Raw genomic sequence first — 23,438 nt, 5'->3', positions numbered from 1 at the left:
TAGTCTCAGGGGCTGTGAAGGGGGTGAGCTGAGTGCCGGGGCTCCTGGGAACGACGCCCTGCCTCTCATGAGAAATGGGGGGTCACCCCTGTCCAGCCCTGGGTGGGCGCTGCCTCCTGTCATGAGGTACCTCCAGGGGATGCTCTCAGCTCCCGGGAGGCCGGCAGCCTTCCTGCTCCAGCTGGGAAAGGGTGGGGTGGGGGGGCGCGTCACAGGAAGGGGACCTGGGGGCAGGTGTTCAGGGTCCTGCGCCTCCCTCACCCTGCGGCCCCCGCAGGCTCCCCTGGCCTCTGTCCAGCTCACTCTCAGGGTGGTGTGCCCCTCCTGAGGGCCAGACCCTGGGAAGACACGAGGACCCACTAGGCGTCATGACACCAGGCTGAGCAGGGCTCTGGTTGGACCTCTCGAGCCCTCCTGGGCACCTGGGCCAGGGCCCCAGACTGGCCAGGCCAGCGCTGCTCCACCACCAGAGAGCAGAGGGCAGAGAGCAGCGTGGGAGGAGGGGCCAGGGAAGGCCACGCAAAGGCAGCCACAGGTTGCTAAGTTGTGCAGGCTGCAGGCTGGGGGACACGGGGCCGGGCTATGTTGGGGTCAAGGCTGGGGCACCCTCAGGGAGGCACAGATGACAGGGACCCACTACCTACTGGACCAGCTGGGCCTAGACCCCCTAACCACTGTGTCCCCGCCGTCCCCTGGTGGCCACCCATGGTAGGGCCAGGCCCGGCTGCGCGACGGAGCAGCTGCTTGGTGGCCCATGTGGGGGCCACCTGCAGGCAGGGCTGGGAGGGGTCCATGTGGGAGCCACCCGCAGGCAGGGCTGGGGGTGCGATGGAGTGGGGACAAGACACGTCGGCCACCCGGGGTGCTGGCATGTGCAGGACCGGTCCCTTGCCCTCCAAGGCTGGCTCCCAGACCCTGTTCCCTGTTGCACTGGGGTCAGTGCAGGTCCCATAAGACCAGCCTCCTGGAAGGGGGTCCACAGCACCCAGTTTCCACGGCCCAGCAGGACAGCGAGTGCGTGGGGGTCTCAGTGAAAATGAGGGTGCAGAGAAAGATGAATAGGCTCAGTCCCTGCAGGCGACGGCCAGCCTGGCCTTGCCCTCACCCCCGCCCCAGCCCTCGCATTTCCGGATTCTCCAGAGGCGAGGGAGCCTGGGGGGTGCTGGCCGCAGCTGGCTCTCCTCAGGGCTCAGGGGCTGCTCCGCCGTGCCACGTGGCAGCCCTGTTCCTCAAGGTCCAGGGTCCACGGTGGCAGGGGCTCTTCGCTCCGAGGTCTTCACTTGCTAAGAAACCAACGTCTCCCACTTGCAGCTCACTCCAAGGTGAGTTCTGCAGTGACGTGGCGCCCGTGGCTCAGGTCTGCAGCCTGAAGGACATATCCAGCTAAAGGAAGAGCTGGGAGCAGTGGGGAGCCCCTCGCCCGCCCACCTGTCACGGGCAGGGCTCTGGGCACGGGCTCAAGGCCACAATGACAACACCCAATGGTCTGATCATTCTGAGCAGGAGTGTGCGCCAGCCACCAACTCGAGAGCCCTCGATGCTCACGGCTCCTCTCAAGTTAGGAGAGCCGCTGAGCACGCGGTTCAGTCCCTCCTGTGCGCAGGGGGCCGGGGAGGGCCGGGGACGCAGAGGGCGACCTCCTCCAGACAGATGCGCTGGTGGGTGGCCTCTCTCTGGCCCAAGGTGGGGGAGGGGGCGGGTAGAGACACAGGAAGCCAAGTGCTGGGGCAGCGGCCACGGCTCACAGGCCAAGGCGGACCTGTGAGTTCCTGAAGTAACTGAAGGGAAAGAATCCACTCAGCTTCCCGGCAGAAGGGTCGGCAGGGACCTGCCCGGACGTGCCCAACCAGCAAGGCTTCCGGGTGGGCCGCCTTCTCAGAATCAAACTGCCAAGGTGAAGACAGCCTGCCCTGTCTAGAAACTACTGGTGCGAGCCCTGTGCCTCTGTCACAAGTATCTGTATGTATTTATATATATATATTTATATATATATAGAAAAGATTATTTAACAGCTAAATACATCCCAATACGAATGTCTCACGGGACGAGAGCTGCGTCCCCACCACGAGCACGGCGGCCTGCACGCCGGCCTCAATGCCTCGAGTGCCGTGCCCACAGCGGGCACCCGCTCAGTCATAGAAGCACAACATAAATATGAGGATTTGAACGCAGTCTCCCTGTTGCAGTCGAGGTACGTTCCTGACAGTGACGAGCAGAACAGCCCAGTGGGCGGGCGCCTCACTCGGTCGGGACCTCATACTTGAAGATGACGCTGAAGAGCCGGCCGCCCAGCCGCTCAGCCAGCCAGGAGTTCTTGATGACGGCCAGCTTGAGGCTCTCGCAGCGCAGGGCCGCGTAGTAGTTGGTGTGGACGGCGCGGCCCATGCCCTCGATCACCACCAGGTCCGCGCCGCGCTCCCGCACCAGCACGGCCAGCCCCTTGTCCAGGCGGCTTCGGAGAGGAAGGGGGCAGTGAGGCGGGTGGCAGGGCCTCACACCCTGCATTGTGCCGCACCCGGGGTGGATGCCACATCCTGCCTCCCACCCAGGGCAGTGATCAACAAGAATGGCCGGAGACCCCCACTGCTCAATGCACTGACCACGTGTGCTCTACACCCTGCCCGACCCTAAGGCAGCCTGCCCCGCAGCTGTCCCCCAGGCCTCAGGGACCCTGGGCAGCTGCGCCTCCATGAGCAGAAGGCAGTCTGTCTTGAAAACCGGGCCTAGACTGGGCCTTAGTTAACACTTTTCTATTGTGAACCTTAGGGACCTTAGTCCTTCTCGTGGGTTTATATCATCCTCCCTTGTTGGTTAACAGGGGGCCTGGAGGGGGATGAAGTCAACACTGGAGAATCACCACCCACACACCCAGAGCCGCCTTGGCACTCCCATCCACGGCGGACTCCAGATGGCTGGTTTCTTTTATGTTCTAGAATCCCCAGGACAGAAAGCACTAAGGCGACAAACTAGTTATCTAAGGATGAATGTGGGGAGATAGCCCCCCGCCATCTATAGGTGGCGATGCAGGGTGCCTGGAGCCCCACTTGTGGCCTCTGAGCCGGGCGGCCACGGCCCGGGGGGACCAGGGATGGAGGTGCTGGGGTACCTGAGGTCCAGGCACGGGGAGCTGGAGCCCGTCTGCAGCAGCAGGAGCCTCTCTTCTCTGAGTGCCGAGCTGCCGAGCACAAGGGATCAGCGCCACGTGAGGTGGCGCCCCAGGAACCTGTCCCACCCCCGCGTCCTGCCTCTCCGTGCCAGGGGCCCCAGGCCCTGCCCAGCTTACTGGATGATGGGGTCCATGGCCGCGATGCGCTCAGCCACGATGAGGGACTCGCTGTAGGTCACGTCATTCAGGGCGGGGCCCGAGTTGCACGCCAGGATGACCTGCAGGATGTCCAGGCTCTTTAGGGACCTCTGCCTCTGCCCAGCACCCCCGCCAGCCTGTGCTCGCCTGCCCGCCCAGGGCTGCCAGCTGAGGAGCACGACCCCTGGCGAGCTCTCACTGCTTGGTGTCCTCCAGAAGTGCTGGCCCTGGGTCAGGATGAAGATGGCCCTGGCACACTGGGGTCGGGCTGGGGGTCACCTTCCCGTGGGCCGCCACTCACCCGCACCTACCTGCCACGCACGGAGGAGCCCGGGGCAAGGGTCCCACCGCGCGGCCTCGCCACTCACCTCTGTCCCTCTAGAGAGAAGCTCCCTGACAAAGGGGAAGACTCCCAAAATGACGTCTACTCCACTGTTATCTGCGAAAATTAAGGCACATTTGTGAGGGGGCCCCTGCAAGACAAAACCAGACGTGCAGTTGGGAACAGGTGCGTTCACGCGCTCCACACACCGCCACGCGCCATGCTCCCCACTCCCGGGGCCAGGGCGAGGGCTGCTGGTCCCGCAGGTGCTGGGGCCGCTGGGGACACTGGGGCAGGCTGGCCTGTGCTTCTTCCGGAACCACTGGCCCCCATGACCTCAGCTGACCTAGTCAATGGTCCCTGCAGGAGCCAGGCCCAGAGCAGGGACGGTCACGCAGACCCGAAGCTGGGGGAGTGAGACTCTGGGGCCCTCGGCACACTGCCTGGCAGCCCCCTGCCACCCCCTGCGCCCCCTCCCCTCCTGGGAGCCCCGCCCAGGCCCCTGCCTCCCACGCCCCAAGTGCACGTGGCAGAGGTGGGTGGGCAGCTCGGGTACCTTCAGTCTCTGAAGCCACTTGCTGTAGGTGTCCACGAGCCAGGGCCGCTCTGCGGGACACGGGGACGAGTCAGCCGCGCCTGCCCACCCGCTCACTTCTCCCGGGAGCCAGTCCTCACCCAGCCCAGCTCTGCCCCCTCGCTGCTCCCCGCGCTGGGGCCTGAGTCCCAGCACCAGAGGCCAGCCCTGGGCCCTACCTTGCAGCTTCCTCTTCGCCTCCTCAAACCCAAACTGGGGGTCAGATTCAAGGACACTGCATGAGAAAGGAAAAAAAAAGTCATAAAAAAACCCCACGTCTCAGCCTCCGCTGCTCACTGTGGGCCTCGAATGACACGTTTTCCAAACTGGACGAACACACTGTTATCCATGGTAGCTGAGTGCGTCCCCACTGCCGTGGTCGGTCCCCACTGCCGCAGTCAGCAAAGCTTCGAGTCCCGAGCAGCGACAGTGAAAGGAGAGAGCAGCACATTCCTCAAGGTGAACATCAGCTCAAGAACACGGAGCAGCGGCGCTGGGGACGTCCTCTGTGCCTGGCAGCCACAGGTGGGGCCCCTTGGGTCAGCGCCGGCCACCAGCCTTGCCTGGCACACGCCCCAAAATGAAGCCTAAAGGGACAGCCAGTGACAAGGGGGGGGAGCGAGGTGGATGGCTCTTCTCAGTGTCCGTGTCCAAGAGTGCACCACGGGTGGACTCAGTGAGGGCCAGGGAGACGGGGATGCCAGGCGGGAGACAGAGCGTGGAGCAGAGGGAGGGCCCTGCTGCTCAGTGGGCAGGCCACCTGCGAGGCCCGGGACTGGGCTGCAGCTTCTTCAGGGATTAAAGTAAACAACTGTGGAAACGCTCCATTCTGAGGGTGCCCAGACCAGGGGCCCCAGGACAGGCTGCTCGGTGTGCCCGGGACACACGTGCCCCCACCATGCAGTCAGCTGAGCCCCTCCGTGAAGCACTTTGTTATTTCAAACGCGAAGGGTCGTTTGATTCCTTCTCTGTGTGCTAGTGTGGTAGCCAAGAATTCAGATTTTTACCACTGAAAACGTCAGCCCCACGTCCATACTCTCAGCCCTCCCCATACCTGCCCTTACAGACCAGCAGGGAGGCTGGGTCCTGGCACTGCCGGGCTGGCATAGCCAGTGGGCTGCCACGTTCACTTGAGAGACTGCACGCGCCAGCAAAGCCCCAAGCAGCACCACGTCCACCGGGACCCCCGGTTCCCCCACTGCCACCTCCACATGGGCCAAGCCAGGCCGGCTGAGGCCCGGAGCCGGCGCTGCTCCACATGGCTTGGCCTGGGCAACCTGCTGGAACCTGGGGCCACATGGAGCCGTGGGGACGAGAAGGAAGGGGTGGGACAAGGCCACACAGCAGCCGTGCAGACGGCGAGCACCTACTCGGAGACAGCTTTGGCGCCCCAGTCGAAGACGTTGCCGGCCAGCAGCCCTTCGATGAGGGCCAGCTGCCGCTCCTCCCAGCCCAGCGCGTCCAGGGTGCGGATGACGCTCTGGAAAGACTTCAACGCTACGCCGTTTTCTCTCTGCTTCACCTGCGGGCAGATGCGAGCCGGGGCTCACGAGTGCGGACGTGGCAGTGCCTCCTCCAGGCCCTCAGCAGAGCAGGGGAGAACGGGCGCCCTACTGGAGACGCTGTGGGGTATGTCACCAACTGTGAACCCGCTCTGAGGGGACAGAGAGCTCACTGCGACATCATGGCAGGAGTTTAAACAAAGCAAGATCGTATTAGGTTAAAAATACTGCTGATTCAGAACAGCGCCAGCTGAGAGTGCAAGTTTAAACCTGCGCTGAGAAGGCTCGGTGGGGCTTTGGCCCCAGTGTGACAGTGCTGTGGGCGAAGGCAGGGCAGAGAAGGGCCAGGGTGGAGGACCCAGACCCCCATGGGTACCTGCTGCCCTGACCATGAAATCCTCAGCACCCAGACACTGTCCCTAGACACTCCCGTTCGTGAGGAGGGGTAGGGACATGGGAATTGGCGTGCCGGGCTGGCCCTGGACCCCGCCCACTGCTGCCGGGCATGGTGGCTCCCAGTCAGAACAGCCAAGGAGGAGGGCGGTGCCTCTCGGCCACTGCCAGGCTCTGGCTAGCTTGTCACACTGTGGGAGGACTGACACCCACAAACACCAACTCTGAGGCTCCAGGCCGACTACAGGCGGCCAGGAAGAGGGCACAGGGCCTCGGTGCAGCAGCAGCCCAAGGCTCTGGCAGATGCAGAGAAACGCGCTCCCTTAGGAGGCCAGCACCCCTCAGCCAGCACAGAGGTGGCCTGACCTAAATGCTCCATGACCTGGTCCTGGCACCCGCCTGCTCCCCTTTCTCTGCCACATGTCCAGCACCCTAAGTGGCTGCTGGTTATAGCCCCCAGGATACTTCTCTGTTCTGGGGGAGCCCCCACAATGCCTCTGACCCACAGCTCTGCAGCAGGCGTGGCCAACCGTGCGGCCACCGGGTGTTCTCAGGAGATGGACCCGCCAGGGTGGCTCCATGATGCAGCCTGTCACCAGGGCTGGGAGTGGGGGCAGTCACCAAACCCGGACAGGTTGGGAAAGCCCCCACATCCCCCGCTCTCCATGTCCCCAGACCCCTTGCAAGCACGCGCCCCCCATGGAAGGCGTGCTCACCTTGGAGTAGGGGTCTGGGAAGTTGAACTCATTCAAACAGTGCTCCCTTGTGTCCAAAAGGCTGCGCACGGTCAGGGTCCCATAAGCACTGTGGACAGAGACACACAGGGGAGGCTGAGCAGGCCAGACTGCCGAGCATGCTGCCTGCTCGCTGACACCCCCTCGGCCCCCAGGGACGTCCACACGGTGTCAGGCACCCGCGCAGAGGCGGAGAAGTGGTGAAGCCTGAGTGGGCCTGCCCGGCCCAGCTGAGTGTCCCCGAGCGTGGGTGCTGCAGGAGACGCGCAGAGACTCGTGGGGGTGCTGGGAGCAGCCAGTGGGAACTTCGGCCCTCAAGTGAACGCACATTCCCCTGCAGGGGCCGCCTCTGGGGGCCACGTGCACCAGGCCGCCCTGCTCACAGGGCCCGGCCGCTGGCGCACACCCAAGGGTGCTGCTGGCCCAGCTCACACGGCGGGTCACAGGCCAGTCACACACCGGGGAAGGCCAGACTCACAACGGCTGGTGTCGCAGCGTCTGCAGCTTGTCCCAGTACTTCTGGCGGAACTTCTCCGCCCTCTCGGCTGCGTCCACAGAGCCTGGCTGGCTGGCCACAGCGCGTTTCACCACCTGCAAGGACGGGGTGGTCAGTCAAGCCTGGCCTGCTCCTCTGCTGGGCTGGGCTCAGAGCTGTCCCCCAGCACACGAATGGCAGGCTCATCTGCCTGCCATGTCAGTCTCCTGGGGGCTCATCTCTGCAAGTGGGAACCAAGGCTCAGAGCCATGTCATCCGACATGTGCCCCGAGTCCTGCTCGTCACCAGCTCCTGCCCTGCTGAGGGGACAGAGGTCCTGGACCACCCTCAGAGCCTGCGGGAGGCCCAGGGCAGGGTGGGACCGCTCACGCTGAAGGCCTTTACGGAGAGACACATGTTCCCATGGGGTTCCGACAGCCTCGAGCCGTGACCCGCCAAGCCGGCGTCCAGCGGCTGCCGCCTGACCCCGTGCAGATCGCTCGCCTTTTGAAGAAATGCAGTAACTAGCAGTTACTTGATGTACTTATAAAACGTGCCTCGCTGACCCGACAAACCACCAGAAGTCATGTTTTACTACAGAAATACGAATTACCCCTCCCAAACTCAAACACAGATCAAAGGGCTTCTGGAAAACACCCTCATCCTCCCTCACCACACCTCTCACTTCCCCTGGAAACCCAAGACGGTTGGAGACGATTTCCCGAGACGTCAGCCTCCGCTCCCTGGGCCCCCGCCGAGCCCTCACCCCGTCCAGGGCCTCCTCAAAGCAGGTGAGCCAGTACTTTCGGGCCAGGGCGTCGTCCGTGAGGTCAACTGTGTCGGGCACGTAGGAAGACGGGTCCAGAAGGAGTGGCAGGTTGACTAGTGGCCTCTCCAGCCGGTCCATTTCCAGTAAGTCAAACTGGAAGAACGAAAAGTTGGTGGACATGTCAGCTGTGCTCTTTCTGAAAGACCCAACAACCGCCTGCACGTTTTAGACCCGGCTTCTCAGTGAGAACGGAAGGGGGCGAATGGAAGCTGCCGCGTGCAGCGAATAGACAGCCCCAGCTTCTCCGTCTCCGCACCGCGCCCTCCTGCCCTCTCAGCCCGCGGCATGCCCCCATTTGTCTGGCGACCTGAGCCAAATGCCCTGGATCCTGAGTCTGCTCGTAGCCCCAAGGTCACCTCCCGCCTGGTGACGCCTCCCTCCCTCCCTTTGTCCCTCCGGTCTGCGGGGCTTCCTCCCGGTGGCTCCCACCTCATCCGTCTCCCTGTCACAGGGAAGCCAGGGTCCCGGAGCCCCCATACCGGCTGCTCCTGGTGGCTCCTGCACCACCCTGTGCCCTTCTCCTCCTCACTCACGACCCCCAGACACCCCAGCCGCTCTTCTGGTCCTCGCTTCTCCTGCTCAGGGCTCCGCAGGTGCTGCCCTCACTCACACCCGGCGGGCTCCTGTTCTGCTCCTCCTGCCCAGTGTCGGTTCCACGGCAAGGCCACAGTGACCCCGTAGGGGCAGGCAGCACCGCCCCCCATACACACCAGCTCCTTTCTCCCCAGAGCACGTCTGCTGATCACACACCCGGGGGCTGAAACCGCCTCCCCAGCCACGCCAGCGAGGGCCAGGCCACCCCATGCCGACGTGCAGCCTATGGTCACCAGTGTCGAGCACGCCCGCTGGGCACTTGGGTACTTTTCAAACAAACGGTTACTTTCCCAGTGGGCTGTTTAAATTTCACGTAGGAGAGAGTGAAGCTGACGCGCGCATGGCCCTGGTTCTTAGACCTTAACTGCAGCGGGCAGCACTCTGGGGCCAGGACAAGCGGGGGAGCTCGAGCTCGCCGTGGGGCCCTCTGCCTGCCCTTGAGGTCATGACCCGCCACGTTGCGCACACCTGGAAGTCGGCCCTCCTCTGCCGGGAGTGCTTCTGACTGGCAAACTAGTGGAGATGGAGACGCAGGAGGCTCTGAGCTAGGGATGGCCTGCATGACAAGGTCCATCCCAAGAGGAAGAACCTGGCTTCCAGAACGTGTCCAGGAGACAGTAAGTTTAGCGTGGAAATAGCTGGTGCATCTCCACATGGTTGAAGAAAGGTGAGGGCAGCTTCCCCGGGAACTAGCTCCACGTGTCTCCTGCCTCGCCATCCTCAAGGGCTCCCTGCTCCCTGCCAAACGGGAGTTCAAATCCTAGCCTTGCCTTGTGCTGGCTATGTAAACCCAGAGAGATGCCCTGTCCCTCCGCACTTCTGTCTCCCCCTCGGTAAAGCGGGCTCTACACGCCGCCCTCGCAGGGCCACACAAGGACTCAGCACAACAGATGGGTGAGGCGCTGAGTGCACAGATGCATCCAGAAGGCCGCCGGCCCCGCCCCACGTCATCAGGATGAGAGCTCCCGTGTGGTGCCACAGCACCGAGGCGGGTCTCTGCCCACGAATCCACTGAATGTTATAGCTGTGGGGCAGGAATCTGCATTGCCACTGGATGAACGCTCCACCCAGCCCTGGGCCTGGGGCCCTGCCTGCTACTCGCAGGTGTCTGCCCTCGGGCAGAGCCAGCTGCCGGCGTCTAGACAGTGCTGCACGAACAGGCCTCCTCTCCTGGGGCTCCTGCCATGTTTACACTCACTTCTGAAAGAGCCTGCAGCCAACACTGAAAAGCAACTTTCCATTAACAATGCCAGAAGGCTGCCCCGCAGGCGGCATGCTGACTCGTGGGCCCAGACCGGCCCTGAACTGCCCGGCTGGTCCTCCAACATGGTGTGCAAGTCCTGGTAATGCCACACTGAGGTCACGCCATTGGGGGCACGTCATTAATAAGCCAGCGACTGGGCGGGCCCCATGGAGTAGCGGTTAAGTGCGCATGCTCCACTACTGGCAGCCCGGGTTCGGATCCCGGGCGCGCACCGACGCACTGCTTGTCTGGCCATGCTGAGGCCACGTCCCACATACGGCAACTAGAAGAATGTGCAGCTATGACATACAACTATCTACTGGAGCTTTGGGGAGAAAAAAGGAGGAGTGGCAATAGATGTTAGCTCAGAGCCAGTCTTCCTCAGCAAAAAGAGAAGGATTAGCGTGGATGTTAGCTCAGGGCTGATCTTCCTCACAAAAAAAAAAAAAAAAAAAGCCCACGACAGCCCACGAAATGGCCATTTCTGCCAGGAGAGGCCTGGCCATAGTGTCTTGTGTGTGGCTGATGCCGGTCCCAGCTGGGAGACCCTCTCTACGCTGGCTCAGCAGGCCAAGGGAGCCCCCAACCCTGTCACGGCAGCCCTACCCCCAGTGGGAACTGAGGAATGGGTCGGAACCTTCCAAGGAGAGCAGACTCTGCACTCCCTGAAACATGAGGCAGAGGACAGGGGCTACGGGAAGGGGCCTGAGTTGGTTCCTGGGACTCTGGGTTTTAACCCGATTCTGTTGTGAATGGCCCCACAGCCCTGGGGAAAGAGCCCCTGTCCTCCCTGCAAACACAAACCTGGACTGCACAGCCTCTAAGGCTCCTGCGGAACATTTTGAAAACATGAAAATACTAAAGCAGGGAAGCCGGAAAGCAAGCCACAAATGTCTTTCTTTGGCCCCCAAGTCTATGGTTAGATTAAAGACCAGTCTGTACCAGCAGAAGGACCTTTAAACCAGGCTACCGTGACACAAGGGCTTTCCTCAGGGACCCTGAAGACCCCTGAGCCAGCCCAGACCCCATACTCACAGTGCCGCTCCTCACCCGCTGCGACGGGCAGAGCTCGGGGGATGAGCTCATGAGCCCAGAGCTGCCTGCGTAGTTCTCTCCCCAGCTGTACTGGTTGGGGTCTGCAGGACGAAAAACCAGGCGTCAGCCTCACGGACACCAGGCTGCGCTCAGAAGGCAGCACGGCCAACCTGAGGATGGCCCGACCGCGTTGGGCAAAGGACCAGCCACCGAGGGTCCCCATGACACCGGGTGAGCCAGGGGTTTCTTCTGTGGTAGTAGGTTATTTCTTACTAGCACCAACACCTCACAAAATGATCACTTAGACCTTTCACAGCTTCTCAAAGATTTCTCTAATTTATCTCAACTAAGAAACTGGACTCAGGAACACAGGGAAGGACTGCCTGCCCTGGGCTCCCGGGCAGAGCCGTGTCTACACGTCCTTCACGTGTCCTTTAAAAATGAAGAAACCGAGCTTGGCTGACGGTAACGAGGCAGGAGCGGGAGGGGGCGAGGAGGGCCAAGCCTGTAGCCCCTGCATGGACCCCTTGTCACTCCAAGGACCTCCTTGGGTCAATTACATCCCACGTAAACCCTCGTGAGTCACTTTCCACCAGCCCCTCAGGAGAATCACAGCAAAGGGCTAGCCTGCTCCCTGCCACCGCCGGGGAGGGGGCCCAGCGAAGGCCACCATGTCCCACTCGTGGCCCTTGATTCAAAAGGGGGAAAGCGGAGGTGGAGGGCTAGACCACTGACTCCAACTAAGTACCCACTCTCCCCACCTCCTCCGCCACCCCCGCCCCCACAGCCACACTCTACTCACTGTCTTGCTCGGCTCCTTTTAGAAACGCTCCGATGGCTCCCAGGTAGCCTTCGTGTCTCAAGAACAGTGCCTGGACTTCCCCCTGCCACGGCAAAACCCCCCCTGAAGCAGGCCTCGCCGTGCACACGGCCGAGTCCACATAGGCGGGCCTCCCTCTACACGGCGGAGGCTTCCCGGAAAGTTCACCACACACTTGTCAATGGAACTACATTCAAACGCAGGATTTAAGAGCCTGTCATTTGAAGAAATCTGAGGGTGACTACCTCCTTCCACAAAATTAACTCCCGCCCAGTTCACCCCATTGGCCCGGCACTGCACATCCATCCGCAGGCCCCCCCCGGCCCAGCCCAGAGCAGGCCCGCAGCACGACAGAGAACGTAAAGCTCCTTTGAAGCTCGCCAACAGTGGGAGACGGTCCCTAGAACTCTCACCATAGGTAACATGCCCAAATTCAGAGACAGCCACGGTGCCCAAGTGCAGGAGGCCAGGAACCAGCCAGAGGGAAGAGGCAGAGGCCAGGAAGGGCCAGGTGGTGGGCGCCCAGCTCCTGGGCTGCCTGCCTTCGGGCCCCTCACCCCTTGGGTCTGCTAGTTCTGAAGACGCTGAGGGTCCACGCTGGAGTGCCTGGGAAGAGCCCCGTGCAGGGCGGCAGAGGGAGGCAGCAGAGGCCCGTTACCTTGGAGAAGAAGTTAATGCTGTAGGTGATGGTGCGCATGGTGACGGGGTGGCCCCGGATGAAGAAGCCGCCGAAGTACACCCTGTCCAAGCAGTGCAGCTTCGCGTAGAGGCAGGCCAGCTGCCCGACGTCGTTGCTGATCATATGCAGCAGGCTCTTGGCCATGTCTTCCTTGGAAAACTCTGCGAGAGAGAACCAGAACAGAGCGCTACTAGGCAAGAAGACTGGGTGTGCGACGTGTGAGCGCCGGCGACCGGAGAGAGCCAGTGACAGACGGAGAGGTACCTCTGTCGGCAGTGGCTGACTTCCCGAAGCTGCTCGCGATGAGGTTGCCGCTCAGCCCCAGGGTCTCGTGGGCCCCGCCGTAGATGTCCTGCACCAGCATGTCTACGTTGGTGTGCTGGCCCCTGGAAGCCAGATGCAGCAGCTCATCAAACTTCTGGGGGGACAGAGCAGACAGGCGCAGGTGAGGTGCCGGAGCTGGTGGAATTCCGACAGCCCCGGAAACTAAGCCCAGGAGAGGAAGCAAGCAGCTCGCTGGCCGAGCGTGAAGGCCCTTTCTCACTATGGAAGGCCAGGAGGGGCAGGCAGGACTCCATGGCCCACACACCCAAGCGATGCTCTAGCCATTGGACGCCTGTCCTTCAAAGACCCGGGAAACAGGGTCAGGACAAGGCGTAGGAAGAAGCCACTTTCACAACAATCCCAGCCAACTGCAAGCCCCAGGTCACACAGCCACCAACCCTTTCCTGAAAGGGACTGAGAAACAGGACTTTATACAGAGCCAGAAGCAACTCCCTGCAACCGCCAGAATACCTTTGTTTTGGTGAGCAGAGCCCCAAGCCCCCAGAAGGTGCCACCTCCAATGGAGCTGCCGCCAATCCACTCGAACCTGTCCTCGGTCTCCACCTGGGAGCAGAAAGAGGGCAGGCACATGAGCGAGCGGGACCCCAGCCACCAACCAGCAGGTCCCGGGGATGCGATGGTTTGGGGGTGTCCCCAGACATGGGTGACGATGCTCTTCAAGGCTGAGTCAGGGTGGGCTTGGCAGGTGCTGATGCTGGAAGGAGGGGCCCGCCTTCCCATGGACAGCCTGCGCCGGGCACTCTGCACGCGGCCTTGCGCCCCTGGAGGCGGGAGCCCAGCCAGGCCTGAGGCACATCTGCCCATGTCCCTGTGCCTGGCCTGGCCCCAACGCATGGCAGGCACTCAACAAACCACTGCTGCACCACCACTCACTCGTTCTACGAAGCTGAGCCTCACCTTCACAATAGAGACTCCAGAACCGATATTGACAAGAAGATACGGGAAAATGTTGGGGTGATTTGTCTGAAATCGGAACTCAGGGTCGGAATCTTTCTGATACATGAAGGCCTCGTGCGGGATGTTCTTTAACACAAAGTTGCACCCCTTTATCAAGCAAGTCATCACGTCCTCCTTGTCAACTCTGCAAGGGAAGGAGCCTGGCCAGTGAAAACAGCAGGGGCCGCAGGGAAGGCCTGCAGCGCGGCACAGCTGCCCAGCTGATCTGGCACCGGGGTCTCTCCTGGAGACACTGCTCCCGGCCTGGCCGGGCTCAGCTTCTAACTCTGACCGATACACGCGGCTCTCAAAAACGGCAACCAACAGAGCAACTTATAAAATTACCACCCCCGTACAGAGTTCACCAGAGACGGGCCAGCGACCCCAAGCCAGCTGGATGCACCCGAAGACCTGCACTCCGCAGTGGTACAGACGGCCCCCGCCCCGGCTCCCACCGCAGGCCATGGCCCTCGGGAACCCGTCCCAGCAGGACGGGGAGCGTTGCCTGCAGGAGCAGGCCAACTCCTCCGCAGAGCTCCTTCACTTCCCTCCACCCTAAGCCTGTCCCCACGCACCCCACCCACCACTCGCAGTCCCCCACACCTTCCTGGGGTTGGGCCACCCGAGTCCTCCTGCCAGCCCGGCCCACAGCCCCCAGCCTGTGCCCAAAGCCTCGCCGTTGGTCGTGGGGTCTTAGAAATCCTCAGAGCAGGACGGGGTCGGGGCAGGAGCTGGGTCTACTGCAGCACCGCTTCAGAGCCCGACCCTGAGAACGGACGCCAGCCACCCTGTGGTCCCCACTCACTTCAGTTGCAGCTTCTCTTCGATGAGATCCTTGAACTTGTAGGCGCCACCCCCAGTGGCCGGGATGACCTTTGTCTCGGTGTTGACGAGGTGATCCTTGATGAAGTCCAGGCAGGCTTCTATGTAGGTGTTCTCGAACTTGATGAAGTGCAGCCGAGCGGTGACCTCCTCCTGCACGGAGATCTCGTAGGGCGGCTCGTGGTCGTGTTCTGTGTCCTGGGGATAAAGTCGGGGAACCAGCATGTGTGGGCTGTGTGGGGGAGGGGAGATGCTGAGACGGGCCCCTGAGCACCCACCCAGCAGCGCTGACGAGCTCCGTCAACCCTGAAATCGAGGGACTCTAGATGCCAATGTCAGGGAGGAGGCAGAGCGGGGATGGGCAGAGCCCTGGGGCCAGGGAGGAACACACTGCTCAAGGAGCACGGGCGGGGGGCGGCGCTCCTGCGGGGTCCTGGGTGGAAGGGGAACTGAGCTAGGAGGCAGGGAGGAGTATCAGCACCAGAAACTTCCAGGAAGCTAAGCTGATGGGCGAGCAGCAGAGGGATGGAAAGTGAGACCTGCTCCAGGCCCTCTGGCCACCCCGGGGTTCTCCGCAGCTGCCGACCGGCAGCCCAGGAGGCTCACCTTGCCCGAGTGGTCGAAGGACCTCACTCTGGCGACTTTGTGCTGCACGGTGGAGTAGTAGGCCAGCTTGGTCAGTGAGCCACCTGCGGGGGAACACAAACGCAGCAAACTCAGAACCCTCCCACGCGCTCTCTCCTGCCAGACTTGGGTCCTGCGCACGAGGCAGCCGGTGCTACTGGAACTTCAACACCATGCAGACCCTAGGCAGAGGAAGGGAGTGGACCGTGAGCCCCAAACACTCCACTTCCTTTGAAAAGGTCTGTTCCTCCTCAGGTCCCAGACGAAACTAGGCTCGGGACTGTCTACTCCCTTCTGACACCAAGCCCTAGAGGAGAAAGGAAGCCACCCCATGTCTGCATGACCTCGGTGCTCCTCAGTGTTTTAGGAAAATTCTATTTCAAGCTCTGATCTTGAAAACGACTCAGGGGCTGGCCGGGTGGCGCAAGCAGTTAAGTGTGCGCTGTGCTTCGTTGGCCTGGGGTTCGCAGGTTCAGATCCCGGGCACGCACCGACGCACCGCTTGTCAAGCCATGCTGTGGCAGGTCCCATATAAAGTGGAGGAAGATGGGCACGGATGTTAGCCCAGGGCCAGTCTTCCTCAGCAAAAAGAGGACTGGATCGGATGTTAGCCCAGCTCTAGCGGACGGGCGGGGAAGGGGCCATTCTCACCAGGGACCTTCAAGGAATCGGGCCAGAAAGTGGCAGCCCTGTCCTCCGGAGGCTCTGGGCTGGGAGGCAGCCCGAGGCCTGGGGTGGGGGTGGGGGACGCCAAGGGAGGCCACCAGGAGCACAAGTTCCCTCTCGCGGCTGGGCCTTGTTAACGCCCCGACAGCCTGACGTCCCTGGACGCTGGCCAAGACTGAGGAGTAGGAAGCAGGAGGGGCCTTTATCTGCCTGGAACTCTCTTCAAGGCTTGTCAGAGAGGTCCCGGAGCAGCACGTCAAGGACAAGCTCTGGGAGCCTCCTTCCGCATCGGGGGCGGGGCAGCTGTGAGGCTGCAGGTGCGTTCACAGCTGTGAAAGCCCGCGAACGGCAGGGGGGAGGAGAGGCCCGAGGCTCGGCCCCACAAAATGACCCTGAACCAAACTGCATCTCTCATGGGGCCCGACAAAAATAAGACAGAAATCTCTCACTACAAGAAGAGGGCTAAAAATATTTTCCAATGGTTATTTTGTGACAAAATACTAAGGGAAAGACACGCGTCACTTAACGGGGGGACACATTCTGAGACATGCGTCGTTAGGTGATGTCGTTGTGCGGATATCATAGAGTGGACTTACAGAAACCTGATGGTATAGCCTAGGACATACCTGGGCCCTATGGCGCTCATCTTATGGGACCACTGTCACGTATGTGGTCCGTTGTTGACCGAAACATCGTTATGCGGCGCATGACTGCATGTGAGAAACACTCCGGTCCAAAAATAGACGTGGACACACCAAGGTATCCGAGGGCCAAAGCTCCTCCAAGTAACAAAAATCAAACCACCACTGCCGAGATCAGTCACAGCCTGATCTGAGCCGCCTGCCAGGCAGTGGGGACGGGACCTGCCGGGACATCCTGCAACGTGCCCTCGCCGGGCCGTGTGGAGGGGCCCAGGTGCAGTAAGTAAACCCCGCCGTCACAGGCTTCCTCCCGTCCCCGGACTGTGAGCTGAAGAGGCCGTCCTCGGTCGTGAGCCTCCCATCCCTCCTCCCCACCTGGTCCCCGCCTGGCCCGGAGCGTCTTTCACTAAAATGCTTGTTTGTCCATTCACCTCCGTGAATAAATCATTTCCTAAAAAGACAAGGACGTGAAGGGATGAAGATACGTTTTGAGAGACTCCTCAAAAGTCATTATAAACAAACTCCCGGGTCACAGAAGTCATTTCAGATTGTGTTACGTTAAGCTTAAACCACAGCCCAAACTGAAGGTCTTGGGGTTTGGTGGGGTGGTGGGCCAAGGCCCAGCACTGCCAAGGCTCGTCTCCCTGCCCCCCCAACTCCCGGAAGGGTCTGGGTGTGAGTGGGGACGTGCGCAGCGGGGCGGTCCGTCTGAACCAGCAAGAGCTCAGAGCAGAACAGCAGGACCTGCGGAGGGCAGAGGGCACGCCTGTTCTCAGGATCCCGTGGAATGACAGCGAATGCAAACCTGGCTCCTGGCTCCCGGGCTCCACACGTCACACTTGACAAGCACAGTGACCAGGCTGGGGACCGTGCACAGCCCCCCGCTCCCTGGTGGTGCCTCTGGCTTTCTGGTCCAGCCCACACTCCACTCGGGCCCACAGCACCCCTGACCGACAGCAGGGATCAGCCCGTGTTCTGCCTTCCACACCTGAGCCAAGACCCTCCAGTTCATCCTCCCTGCCACCCTCTGGGCCTGTCCTTCCACTCTGGGCGCCAAGGGGCACAGGACACCCCAGCACACGGCAGCGCCCTGTGGCCCTTTCTGCTTCACCTGAGGGTCCTCCCCGCTGCCCGGCAGAAACCTGAAGTCACGTCAGCTTCAAGTACATGTTGACAGACAAAATGTCCCTGACGCTTCCAAAGCGAGACTGCACCCAGCTGACACGAGTGCTCCATCTGGGAGAGGAGAGGACTCGCCAAGATCACAGGGCAGCTGAGCCTTGCCGGACCGAGAGGCTGGGGCGAGGGAAGAGTACACAGGAGAAGCCTGTCTATAAACCAACCGTTGACAAGCACACTGGCTTGGGGGACGCCTGGCTTGAGGACCCCGACCTCCAGCTGTGACCTCCTAAAACCTGCATGTCTTTGAGGAACCAGAGACACAGGACCCAGACCGAGGGGAAACTTCAAACACAGGAAATAAATATCAACACTAAAAATATCCCTCTGTATGTCTTTCTGCCAAGGAACCCCACCTGGGCTTGACCCTGGAGGACAGGCCACTCCAGGACCCCCAGAGCCAGGACATTCCTTCCACTGTGGCTACAAGCTGGCCCTTGGGGGCCACACAGAACATCCGAGGGAAGCCCCGTGGCAGTCAATTTTCAGCTGCACTTCAGAAACACTAAGTGTCGACTTGTTCCTGTGGAGCAGAGCCCCCAAGTGTAACGGCAGCAGAACAAAGCCGGGAGCCTCAGAGCACAGGCCCGACTGGACGTCGCACACCATGGTGCAGGCAGGACGCAGACAACAGCACAGTGGGCCAGAAGGGCTGACTCGAGCCGCCGGAGAGGTCCGGTTGTGCATGACCCCCTAAGCCAGGCCATCCAGTCGGGCACCGAGTTCTATGAGGTCCCCTCAGATTGCTCCCCTGCCCATCCTCTGCCTCGTTCAGCCTCCAGGCATCTCACACCGGCCACCAGGCCAGTCCCCCAAAGCAGTGCCCCTTGTTAGCCCACCACGGCTAGCAAGGTGGGAACTGAGGACCCAGGCCACTCAGGCGTGTGAAAGCCGCTGTGGCCTACACAAGGGGCCTCATCGGGTGAAGCTGCCCCCAGGAAGCCCTCCGTCCTGATACACAGGCAGAAGGGCAGAGTGGCCGAGGGTTGGCCAGGTTCCAAGCCCGCCTCCGCGGGCCGCTATCAGCCAGGTGGCCTCAGGCAAGTTGGTGCATCTCTCGGTGCCTTAGTGTCCTCATCTGTGAAAGCAGGGCGCTGGGTGTCAGGGCGTCCGTATGGGAGAAGGGCCTAGCACGGGGCCTGCTGCCCGGTCAGCACTCAGGGCACTGGCCATCAGACGAGCAGTGGGGGTGAGTGGGGCAACCAGGCAGCGAGAGAGAGGGCGAGGCAGCCACCCGCCCGCAGGCCCGTGCTAGGATAAGGAGAGGCAGGGCGAATGCGGGGCCCTGGGGGCCCCCTCTAGGCCGCGGGAGACCCGGGGGCTTGACCAGAGGCCGGCAGAGGTCCCGAGGTCCACGTCCACGCCGTCGGAACTCCCGCCAATCCTCTACGGTCCAAGAGCAGAGCCTGCAGGGGCCGGGCTTCGGGCTGGGCCCAGCGGGCGCCTGCGCTGCGGCCAATGCCCAGCGCTCCAGGCCGCCCGCCCGGGCTTCCCGCGGCCAGAGCTGGGACTGCCGTCCGTCCTCGTCCCGTCCCCAGACACCGGCCCTGGATCGGTCGGGGCAGCCACCCTCGGCCGCCAGGAGAGGCGCCGGGCTGCCGACCCTCCAGAAGTCGGAAGACCACCGGGCCTCTCCCCGCGGGACTACAAGGCCCGGCATGCCCCGCTCCGGCCGCGCGGCGCCTTTCGGGAGCTGTAGTGCGGCCGCCGTGGCGAGCCTGCGCGCCGGCAGCCTGCGGACTACAAGGCCCGACAGGCTGTGCGCCGGCGGCCGCGGACTACAAGGCCCGAAAGACTGTGCGCGCCGACGGCCCGCGGCCCGCCCTTCGTCCTTGCCACCGCCCCCGGTCCACTGGCCCCGCCGCCCGCGCCTGCTGCGCGCCGCCCGCTGCCCGCGCCGCCCGCGGCTACCTATGTCTATGGCGAAGCGCTTGGCGTTCTCCAGGTTGCGGAAGATCTCGTCGGGGGGCAGCGTGATGCTCTTGTCCAGGCTGTCCCCGCTGCTCCCGCTGTGGCTCGCTCCACACTCCGCCATTTTGAATGTGCCCGGCCAGTCTCATCAGCCATGCAGATATATGCGCATATATTTGACTGCTAAACGCCTCCCGCGCATAGATTATGCTAATGAGGCCCGTCCCGCCCTCCTGCGCGGTCGCGGCGGCTCCAGGGCCGACTCTGGCCCGCCGGGCGGGAGTCCCAGAGGCCCGGGCCGGAGGCGAGCCCAACGCAGAACGTCTGGACTGCTGTCGTCTTTGTTGTTCTTCCACTGAGCCGGCCAGATGCTGACTTCGTGTGCTCTGAGCTCGTGCAGGGGGCACCGGGGGCTTGGAGACCACCAGAGACCTGCCTCTTTCAGGGAGTGCGGCTGGAAGCCTGGTACCCGCACGCGAAGGCGCATGTGACCCACCAGCCCGGTTCTGCAGGGACGCAGGACTGTCGGTGCCACAAGTCCCATGCAAACTGGGGGAGTCAGGGACCCTCGGGGTGGGAGATGCACGTGCAGCTGGGGAGGATGCAGCTTCGATGGCTGGATCCGCAGAAAGTGCAGGGGAAAGCGGGGGAGCCTCCCTGGAGGAGGTCACCTTATGGCAAGATGGGGAATCTATGGGAGTTTGCAGGGAACAAGCTGAGAAAGCTTCCGAAGCTGGAGCAGAGGCACAGGTGGTCGTGGGGACGGATTTCAGGGCCAATCTCTAGGAAGCCGCAGCTGGCGTGGAGACCCTTGAGGGATGTGTCTTCCTCAGAGGCACTGGGCATTGTGGGAGAGAGCCCAGTGTCAGAAGCAGACAGAAGGCCCTTAAGGTGGCTCTGGCACCTGCCTCCCAGGTGACCCTGGGCCCGTTACAATGTGTCTCTGGACCCCAGCCTCTATCTGGGCATGCCACCAGCTGCCTGGCAGGGCCCCTGGGAGCACAGGCCTGTGGAGCAGCACAGACTCAGAGCTCCAGGGGTGATTCAGGGGAGGGGGCTGGTGGACAGTGCATCAGGCAAGGCCTCAGGGGGGAGGCAGCCTTGCGGGTGTCTTCCAAGGGGGTGGGTGTGCTGCTCCGGGTGGGGAGGCCTGGGATGGAAAAGTACAGAGGGACTGCCCCTGAGGGGTGTGGACCTCAAGCATCGAGGACCCTGGGCAGTGGGACGCCTGTGCGCCAGTCTGACCAGGAGGCACACCTGATGTGTGCTCATTGATGTGCCTGCCGCTCATGCAATAAATGTGTGCGTTGAAGAAGGAGCCTCCCGGTCCCCTGCTCACCCCTCCCAGGGGCTCGGCAGGGACCCCAGAGGCCGCTGGCAGGCACCGGGCTGGCCTGGAGGGGGTGCCTATGGACATCTCTTGCGGAGTGGGTGGAAAGGAATGGAAGGCAGAGGGGAGAGAGGTGCTGATCAGGAAGGAGGGAGGGCTGGCTGGGACCCACGGCTCTGAAAACATGTGAATGTCTTCTGCTCCCACGTCCAGCTCCTTCATTCCCCACGGGGTGGAGTTTGCCCCCTGGGGAGCCTGGGTGCCTCTAGGTTCCTGCAGACTCAACCAACACCCTGTAGTCTGCCTAAAAATAGGTGCCCTTTCTGAAGCAAGGGCCTGCCCTTGGCGGGTTCGTCGCCAGCACTGTCTGTTTCAGCCCTGGCGAGCGGTCAGCCTACAGGAGAGCAGGGCAGCCACCTGTGGGCTAGCCAAGCAGGTGCCCCAGGAGCTAGTCCAGGGACAGGAGCTGCCGGCCTTGTGGGGAGGACCAGGGTGGGAGCAGACATCTGCGGTGTGTTTGGCCCAGCTGAACCCCTTTTGCTGCATCAAGAGCCCCGCTGCAGGTGGCAGCCTTTGGGTCCCTCTCGGCTGGACCGAGCTGGAAGACCCTGGAGCCATCACTTTGCCCCCACCCCGACCTGCAGAGAGCTAGTGAGAGGCCTGGGGCAGAAGCTCAGGTTTCCCACCATATCTTTTCCTACTGCACACAGGGGCTAGCTGATGTGTTCTACAAGGCCGGCTCTCCTTCCAGCCTGCCTCTCCCCTGCCTCTCACTCCACTACCCTGCTTCCCTCCTTCTCCCCTGCCTCCTCTGCCCTCAGCCAGGACCCCGCCCTTCTTCCTGTGTCACTGGCATGGACACCTCCCACTCGTGGTTGTGTACCATGACAGTGCCCACTCCTCTTCAGCCCTGCAGACCGCCGCTTTGGTGGCTGACACGTGTGAGGCACGAAAGACCGACCACAGAGGGCTGAATAGTCCGATTTTATTAGAAGTCTGCAGAGCAGCCCCATGGGCTCCCACATGACCGAGAGTTCAAATTCTGAGTACCAAGTCAGGCCCATGTGCACCCGCCCACACAGAGGAATCCTTTAAGGATCACCGCGGAGACCCCCACCCTCCCCAGACAGCCCACTGTGAGCCCCAACCCAACAACCAGACACAGCCAGGGGCCTTTCGCCTTGGCTCTGCGTGGTCCTTCCGCCCACTACAGGCTGACCCTCTTTCCCATGAGGATACACCTTGAGTTCCGCCTTCACAAAAGGCAAATGTGCCCACGGCACGGCCCACCCGCCAGGCCCTCTGGACCAGCAGCAACAGGCCACGAAGAACATCGTCTACACGCCAGAGCGCTGAGCCCCTGCGTCTACAAATATCATAGAACCCTGGACCAGCAGCCCGGACTTCCCAGAAGCCATTTGCTGAAATGCAAACACAGAACGACCCCATGGGGTCAGACACTTGGCAAGAGATGGGCCCCAATTGTCCTAAATGACAAGGACTCTGCACGCACATTCTCTGAGAACGACCCTCCTGCTGGCCAGCCAGCCTGGAGAATGGCCTTCCTGAGAAGGAGCAGTCCAAGCCCCGGGCGGGACAGACGGATGGGAAGGCCCTTCCCTACGCGCCAGAGGAACGGGCTGGCCCTCTGGTCGTTGGGGCGCCACCTGCAGGTCCCGCCGGGTCACCAGGGCCGCCAGAGGCTGCAGGCCGGCTGGCGCGCGGCTGCGGCGGCGGCAGCGGCGGGCTTGGCTGGGGTGGGCGCGGGCGCGGGCGCGGCGCCGGGCGCCTTGGGCTCCTTGGTGGGCGCGCCGGGCGCGGCGGGGGGCCGCTGGAAGTGGTAGAGCAGCTTCCTCTGCGTGTCGCTGGCCGCGTGCAGCGTGAGGAACTGCACCGCCTCCTGCAGGCACCACGAGTAGCCCTCGCTGTAGTCCTGGTGCAGGCTCTTGGGGCCGGCGGCGGCGGCGAAGGCTGCGGGGAGACGGAGCGGCGGTGAGCGGGGGCAGGGGCCGGGCTGGGGCGCAGGCCAGGGCGGGGGCTGGTCTCACCTTTGCTGTGCTTCAGGTAGCTGACGGCCATCTCCAGGATGTCGGCCTTCTCCAGCTTGGAGTTGGGCTGGTGCCGCGCGAACTCCTGCTCCAGCAGCAGCTTCAGCTGCTCGATGCTGCTGTTGATGCGGTCGCGGCGCATCTTCTCCACCACGGGCTTCCGCAGCTGCGGGAGGAGGGGCGTCAGGAGGGCCGCGAGGGCGCAGGGGCCGCGGGGACCGCGCGCCAGGCGGGCCGGCTGCGCACTTACTCGGTTTTTCTCTTTGGGGCTGAGCAGCTCCACGGCCACGGTGCTGGGGGCCATGCCCGGCGCGGAGAGAGGCGAGTCGGCGAGGAGGGAGGGAGGGAGCGGACAGGCGGGCTAGGCGCGTCCCGGCCGGCAGGCCCCGGTCCCTATATAGGCGCGGGCGGCGGGTTGGCGCCTGGGGTCCG

The 23,438-nt window shown here is 62.6% G+C and overlaps 2 protein-coding genes across 5 annotated transcripts; both read right to left on the bottom strand.

Annotated features, from left to right (window-relative positions):
• Positions 1 to 1,942: 1,942 nt before the first annotated feature.
• PANK4 (pantothenate kinase 4 (inactive)) lies at positions 1,943 to 19,778 on the bottom strand. Of its 4 annotated transcripts, none has more exons than XM_004425504.3 (19): positions 19,629 to 19,778; positions 15,214 to 15,296; positions 14,591 to 14,805; positions 13,747 to 13,930; positions 13,300 to 13,392; positions 12,769 to 12,922; positions 12,484 to 12,665; positions 11,808 to 11,889; positions 11,006 to 11,106; positions 8,071 to 8,226; positions 7,308 to 7,420; positions 6,812 to 6,899; positions 5,571 to 5,722; positions 4,380 to 4,435; positions 4,183 to 4,232; positions 3,673 to 3,777; positions 3,284 to 3,384; positions 3,107 to 3,175; positions 1,943 to 2,452 (listed from the first exon to the last, which is right to left on the bottom strand). In XM_004425504.3, the coding sequence occupies exons 1-19, from the start codon at positions 19,750 to 19,752 to the stop codon at positions 2,239 to 2,241; spliced, it is 2,322 nt and encodes a 773-aa protein (XP_004425561.1). In that variant the 5' UTR covers positions 19,753 to 19,778; the 3' UTR covers positions 1,943 to 2,238. The 4 variants fall into 4 exon arrangements, 3 of the variants coding, with proteins under 3 accessions (XP_004425561.1, XP_087303097.1, XP_087303098.1); XM_087446971.1 differs by having other exon boundaries at positions 11,021 to 11,106; XM_087446972.1 differs by lacking the exon at positions 4,183 to 4,232 and having other exon boundaries at positions 3,673 to 3,743.
• Positions 19,779 to 22,084: 2,306 nt separating this feature from the next.
• Positions 22,085 to 23,402, bottom strand: HES5 (hes family bHLH transcription factor 5). Its single transcript, XM_004426066.3, has 3 exons — positions 23,257 to 23,402; positions 23,007 to 23,172; positions 22,085 to 22,929 (listed from the first exon to the last, which is right to left on the bottom strand). Exons 1-3 carry the CDS (start codon positions 23,308 to 23,310, stop codon positions 22,643 to 22,645), a joined length of 507 nt encoding a protein of 168 aa, XP_004426123.2. The 5' UTR covers positions 23,311 to 23,402; the 3' UTR covers positions 22,085 to 22,642.
• Between the last annotated feature and the right edge of the window lie 36 nt (positions 23,403 to 23,438).

This window comes from Ceratotherium simum, chromosome 22, assembly GCF_057802395.1.
Source record: "Ceratotherium simum simum isolate JZ-2026a chromosome 22, ASM5780239v1, whole genome shotgun sequence".
NCBI classification, from domain to species: Eukaryota; Metazoa; Chordata; class Mammalia; order Perissodactyla; family Rhinocerotidae; genus Ceratotherium; species Ceratotherium simum.
This window is presented reverse-complemented; position numbering and strand designations above follow the sequence as displayed.

What these genes read in the sequence shown, in the direction of transcription:
- PANK4 (XM_004425504.3), bottom strand. Translation starts at nt 19,752, where the DNA reads ATGGCGGAGTGTGGAGCGAGCCACAGCGGGAGCAGCGGGGACAGCCTG. An exon ending in GCGCTTCGCCATAGACATAG is followed by an intron (nt 15,297 to 19,628) that starts GTAGCCGCGGGC and finishes GTTCCCCCGCAG; the next exon opens with GTGGCTCACTGACCAAGCTG. An exon ending in CCTTCGACCACTCGGGCAAG is followed by an intron (nt 14,806 to 15,213) that starts GTGAGCCTCCTG and finishes CTTTATCCCCAG; the next exon opens with GACACAGAACACGACCACGA.
- HES5 (XM_004426066.3), bottom strand. Translation starts at nt 23,310, where the DNA reads ATGGCCCCCAGCACCGTGGCCGTGGAGCTGCTCAGCCCCAAAGAGAAA. An exon ending in GCCCCAAAGAGAAAAACCGA is followed by an intron (nt 23,173 to 23,256) that starts GTAAGTGCGCAG and finishes CTCCTCCCGCAG; the next exon opens with CTGCGGAAGCCCGTGGTGGA. An exon ending in CTACCTGAAGCACAGCAAAG is followed by an intron (nt 22,930 to 23,006) that starts GTGAGACCAGCC and finishes GTCTCCCCGCAG; the next exon opens with CCTTCGCCGCCGCCGCCGGC.